The 5,849-nt window shown below is 31.9% G+C and overlaps 1 protein-coding gene across 1 annotated transcript; it reads right to left on the bottom strand.

Annotated features, from left to right (window-relative positions):
* Window positions 1-230: 230 nt before the first annotated feature.
* On the bottom strand, window positions 231-4,997 carry LOC128985188 (shematrin-like protein 2). Its single transcript, XM_054404572.1, has 3 exons — window positions 4,860-4,997; window positions 3,525-3,781; window positions 231-366 (listed from the first exon to the last, which is right to left on the bottom strand). The coding sequence occupies exons 1-3, from the start codon at window positions 4,869-4,871 to the stop codon at window positions 231-233; spliced, it is 405 nt and encodes a 134-aa protein (XP_054260547.1). The 5' UTR covers window positions 4,872-4,997.
* Between the last annotated feature and the right edge of the window lie 852 nt (window positions 4,998-5,849).

Raw genomic sequence — 5,849 nt, 5'->3', positions numbered from 1 at the left:
CTTATATTTTATTTGCTAATTCCACTTTACATTTTTAACCTTGAACAATTTACGTCAATGTGTTTTAGGGGAACAGTGCATTTAAGACTTCTAATATCAATTTAGATAGATAGGGACATTCAATATTAAATATCCCGTACATACTGGTACATTCAAAATCCTGCATTAACTTTGCATATCAAAAATGTTACAAGTAGTAGACAAGGTTTCCCTCCAATGAAGACACGGAATTAAAAGCCACCACCGTATCCTCCAGGATATGTCTGGTATCCTCCGTATCCTGGGGGATATCCTCCAGGTCTGTAGTATCCTCCGGGATTGACAGGATGTCCACCAATGAAAGGACTTCCTCCACCATAGCTGTGCCTGAAGGGGACATTTTTTGTAAATATTGAAAGATTGAAAAAATAGGATGTACCTTAGAACATTATTCTACACACATTTTGATTCTTGAGCTTTTTTTTAATTCTCAAACAAATTCAATAGAGTAACTAATTTTGGTCTTACATACATGTGATACTCCATCATTTTTTAGGAAAATGAATTAGTACTTTCATCGGAATCATAGTTCTTATGTATTGTTTCAATCATATCTGTCCCATAAATTAGCGAAATTTATTATATCCTTTATTGAAAGGAGTTCTCTAGTATATATAAGGGGTCTTCCTGTCTGGAAGACTTAAAATACTATTTTTTTTCCAGTTTTATTTAAGTTAATTCTTGAATGCAATCTTACCTCATTTAAACCTTACAAATTTTGAAAAAAGAAATCAAAATCAAGGTAAGGAAGAAATTAACATCTAACATGTTAACATGTTAAGTTTCAGGGTAAAACTTTTGCAATTTCATTACGACAGTATGCTGATGCACAGAATTATACAGTACTTGATATTATTGTAATATTACGGACGACAATAAAGCAATGTTAAGTATGGTTAATATTTATTTATGTCATTCGTTGTTTTGAGAAAACTTGAACTTTAAATATTTTGTTTACCCATTCCTCGCTGGTTGGCAGACCTTGGCAAGCTTGAAATAAGCTACAGTATTTGCAACACCATCGATAATACTTTAATACTGACTAAGCGTTTACTAAGAAACTTTCTAGTGAAAAACAACTGTGTATGCATGTTTAAAATAAACTTATACAGTAGTATGAGAATGTTTTGAATTGCCAGTTAACATATTTAATAAACTATGTACGTTAAACTACGTACGTTCTTCTTTACTTTTATCCTTAAATTAAATATTACAAATGATACACATTTAAAATTAAACATATTTATACATTAGACTTACACTTTTTTTTATCAATCCGAAAACATATTTACAACACAAAATTTGGCCGTTCTTAAAAACTATAAGCAAATTGTACGTTTTGTTATGATGTTTAATAATATACATACTTTCAAATAATATGAAGTTTTAATTTAAAGTCAATTTTTTTGTTAAAATTAATTTCCATTCTAGCTCCTGAGCTGTTATATTATATTAAATTTTTAAGGATAGTTTGGTTTATTATTTTAACTTATCTGTAAGAGATTTAGTTTTATTCTTGTGCTCATGTTATTTTTATACTTAAAATATGAGTATACAATAATTATTTTAAAACCTTTTAGCTAGGTTGTTTCACATTTGCACGACTCTGTTTTTTCTTCTTCTTTTTTTCTTAAAACTTTCAGTTCGCAAAGCTAGCTCTCAGACCACTCATCTGCCGAGCCAAGAAGGATATGTTTACATGTACTGTATCTTAAATTGCTAATGTCAACAGAATTTAGATGAGGTTGCCAGCAACTGCAACCGGTATAAAAACTCTACCTGTGCATTTACGCACTGAATTTGGACTCTTTCCAACACTCTTCTAGGTTAGTTGATGAATGTACGTTTTTTAATCGGAAATTGGATTCTAAATTCTTGTTTAGCAGATGTTTTCTTAAGTAACTGTAAATCTTGGAATGTAAACTGGCATTCCTATTAGGCTATATGGTTGATTTTACATACGTATTAATAAAATATAATTGCATAATATTACCAAGCACTCATGTTCACTACATGAAGAAAAAAACTCAAATCATACGTAAATGTATTTAGACCACTGAAAGAAACGCTTGCTTTATTTGCACGTTTGCGATTTTACATATTAACATATTTTATGGACGGGTAGCTGTAAAACTGCATGCGTACTATGTATTATATTGAATTGATTGTAAATCTTCATCATATTTTCATAATTACGAAGATTTATGGATACGAAAATAGGAATTACTGGTACCATAGTCACCATAATCTAAGCCCAAGCCATTATTTTGACTGTAAATATTGTTCGAAAGCTTAAAACAAACCACAAAATTACAACATGTGGCATTGCTTGTAGTAGCTAATCTCCGTTCGTAAGCTCTAAACACGTTTTTACTAAACGTGGATGTGGGAGTAATTATTATAAGTTCAAATTCAGAGGAATGTGAGTTGTTATTTTCCATACATATTTTGTATCTGACGAAAACAAATTAGTTTAACACATTTCATGTATATGTTGACAAATTATACCGATGGTTTAAGAATGATAGTGTTTATTCATTACAATGCATAATAATCTCTATCCTACTTTGATAATATAAAAATTATTTTCTTACCAATAAATATATGGCATGATTGGTTTTATTCAATACTTAAAGATGTCATTTTTTTACAGTACCACACTATCCGACGAATAATTTTAACAGATAGAAAAGATATATAAGATGTCCGAGTTTCACAGGTTTGACATGAACATTACAGCAGTTTAGATAACATCGGTTTCGTAATTGTTTCTAATTGATGTTAATTGTTCGGTTGCGCTAATTAGTCGGGATTTTGAGACTTCACACCTTCCCTGACATTGGAACAGACTTACGTGAGAATTCTATTGAAAGAACTTGACCTTCAATATGGGTTAAACTACTATTGCGGGAGGTTGATTTAACCTTAATAACAATTACATATTTTATGATATCTCATTGTATATTTTATTTATCTGCAAGTATTTTAGTATCTGTTCATCAAGCGGGATTTGCTGAAAATATCATAGAGGACATTTCCGTCTCTGATTTCGACTCAGCTTTTACTATTTTTAATTTCATTCATTTAAAAGTATTTGTTTTTCAAATTTTACTATTCCTCCCTAGTGAGTGTACGGTATCGTACTATATCCCGTTAAATCAAATTAAATGTAAACCTTAATCGTACTCTACAGGAGTTTAATAATGGAATTAAATTTACTTTGGTAGCACAAATTTCACACAAAATTGTGTTGGATGGATTGAATTATTTGTTTAGTTGTTAAACTACTACAATCAATTAAGATTCCTGTCAAGTGCACGGTGTGATTTTTAAACAGCTTAGTAAATTGTAGTGGTCATTTTAATATTGACTTGATGTATTGAATCGTGATGTATTTGACAAATATTGCTCTGCAGCATACCTTAATACTTTCTAATTACCAACTGTTAAAGTATGACTAGTGGAATGTCTAAAATGTTACTTACCCGTGTCCATATGGATTGCCCCCGTAGCCCCCGTAGCCCCCGTAACCACCGTAGCCCCCGCCAAGGCCCCCGAACAAGCTGCCCAGCAGACCACCCCCGCCCAGATAATGGGGCGAGGCTCCGTATTTCTTGTGGTTATAGTACTTCTTGATCAAGCCTAGAGTTCTTCCGTCTCCTTCGCCTTCTCCAGAAGACACATCCTCCTGAGAGTGAACTGAAATGACCAGAGCAGCGGCGAGAAATACAAAGAGGACGATCTGTGGAATATGGGAAAAATATGTTAACAAAGTTGTAGAAACGTCAATAGTTGTTGAAATGTCTCAGAGTAACCTGTTTTAGTTACTCTTAATCATAACATAGATCACCGATAAAGTAGTAGATCAATAATAATCTATATGTAACGATATATGGATCGTATTGTTCACTCAACGTTATTTGAGAGGTTAAATAATGCAATAAACCTAGTGATCTCTCTACAGTGTAAAATATAAACCACTAGCTGCTGAAATATGCGTAGAATCAGAAGCAAAAGTCCAGTTAATGTCAAAATCGCTGTGAATTTGATAAAATAAAGCATCTTACACATAAAATAAAATTCAAGAAACAATACTAGCTGCTACATATGCGTAAAATCAGAAGCAATAATCCAGTTTATGTCAATATCGCTGTGAATTTGATAAAGTAAGCATCTTGCACATAAACGAAAATTTAAGAAACAATTAAATATTTTTCGATAGCAAAGAATAGTAAACAATGATTATAAAATAGTAATTTTGTTTATAAAATGTATGTTAAAACGTACAATGTAGGCCCTACACTACGGATAAATGCAGATATTTATCAAACAAATCGAATTCACATTTAGGCCTATGTAAAGAGGACACTGTAGAAAATATTCCTAACATATGTTTTATATACCACAAGCTATAAACATATCTGCAGTCAAGTTTTTTCTTATTCTAAAAGTTTAGGTACAATACTCGTAATCACTTATCAGTAATTATAAATCAATCATTCATGAATGTAAATTTAAAAAAAATGAGTTAAGTTTACCCTAGATCAAAAATCGTAATTGGTTATAATAATCACCAAGAAATTAAAATGTTTTAATTTTTTACCTCAAACATTTTGTGTTCAACAATGGTGAATAATATAGCATGATTGCTACACAAAGTGTTATGGTAAAAAAAACATCGTAAACAAACTGAAAAATGTATTGATTTATCACTCTATTTGCAACAAAACTCAAAATTCCCAACTAAATTTGATAAGTGCTAATTTTTTTTCCAAATATAATTACCCTACGTAAAACATGAAACTACTTGCAATACTCACATGACTGTCCATGGTTGAGATAAGTTGAATATGTCCCTGTTGCACTTGGGGTTCCTTTATATGATAGTTGGGATGACTAAACCAACGCAATGGTTTTTACCCACTGTAAGAGTTATGTAGTCATAAGCCGTATGTGAGCAAGGCCGGAACTCGAGTGGTAAACAGATGGCAAACAGAGTAAATATAGACGTTACTTCCTCTGTACAAACTTATTGAAGGACTTCCTATGAATCGCCAAGGGTCATGATGTGTTTGGGCAATTTGAATAAGTCATTTGGTGAATTGGGAAATCTGTGTTTGTTGATAATAAATAACTATGTACGGATGTAATTATCAAAGATAGCTTTCAGCACTAATTGATATTTTTACACTGTTAAAGTTTTACAGGACGAATATATCGTCACTTAAAGATTAACATTAAGTATCTCCTGAATGTAGCGTTTTGAGAAGTCAAATCAGTAATTTTGTAAATTTAAACCGTATCTATTCAACATCCAATAGTGAATACTTATGGTTCTGGTATATCCTTATAGTAAATACTGGTGAATACTTATATTAGCGGTACTTATGGTATGCGGATGGTAAAATATGTTTTAATACTACTCGATATGATTAGTCTACGCTCATATTTGTTACATGTCGGCAAACATGTGAAAGATGTTACAATTGTTATAAATGTTACTAAGTCACACCATTAAGGCCAGGTTCTAGACCCGGGAGTTAGTTAAAACTTGTAAGAAAGTAAAAAACACCTCTACCTATTGTATTATTAAACTATAGTAAAAAATACAGGCATATGACACATCCAAAGCTCAGAGATTGTATACAGTATTTGCCAGAAATGAACTGTTGAATGGTATGAACTGATTTCCCAAGGGCCCTGCCCCACAGGCCGAGTTACGAAGGGCTACCTTACATGCTTTCGAAGTTGACAACATGTTATTAATTAAATGAACAACAGCTGGTCGATGCAATTAACAGGTGTTAAAT

The sequence above is a fragment of the Macrosteles quadrilineatus genome, unplaced genomic scaffold (genome assembly GCF_028750875.1).
Source record: "Macrosteles quadrilineatus isolate MER2022 unplaced genomic scaffold, UCM_ALF_1.0 Scaffold_2__2_contigs__length_208266976, whole genome shotgun sequence".
Lineage (NCBI taxonomy): Eukaryota > Metazoa > Arthropoda > Insecta > Hemiptera > Cicadellidae > Macrosteles > Macrosteles quadrilineatus.
Note: the sequence above shows the minus strand (reverse complement) of the source record. Positions and strands in the feature narration are given on the sequence as shown.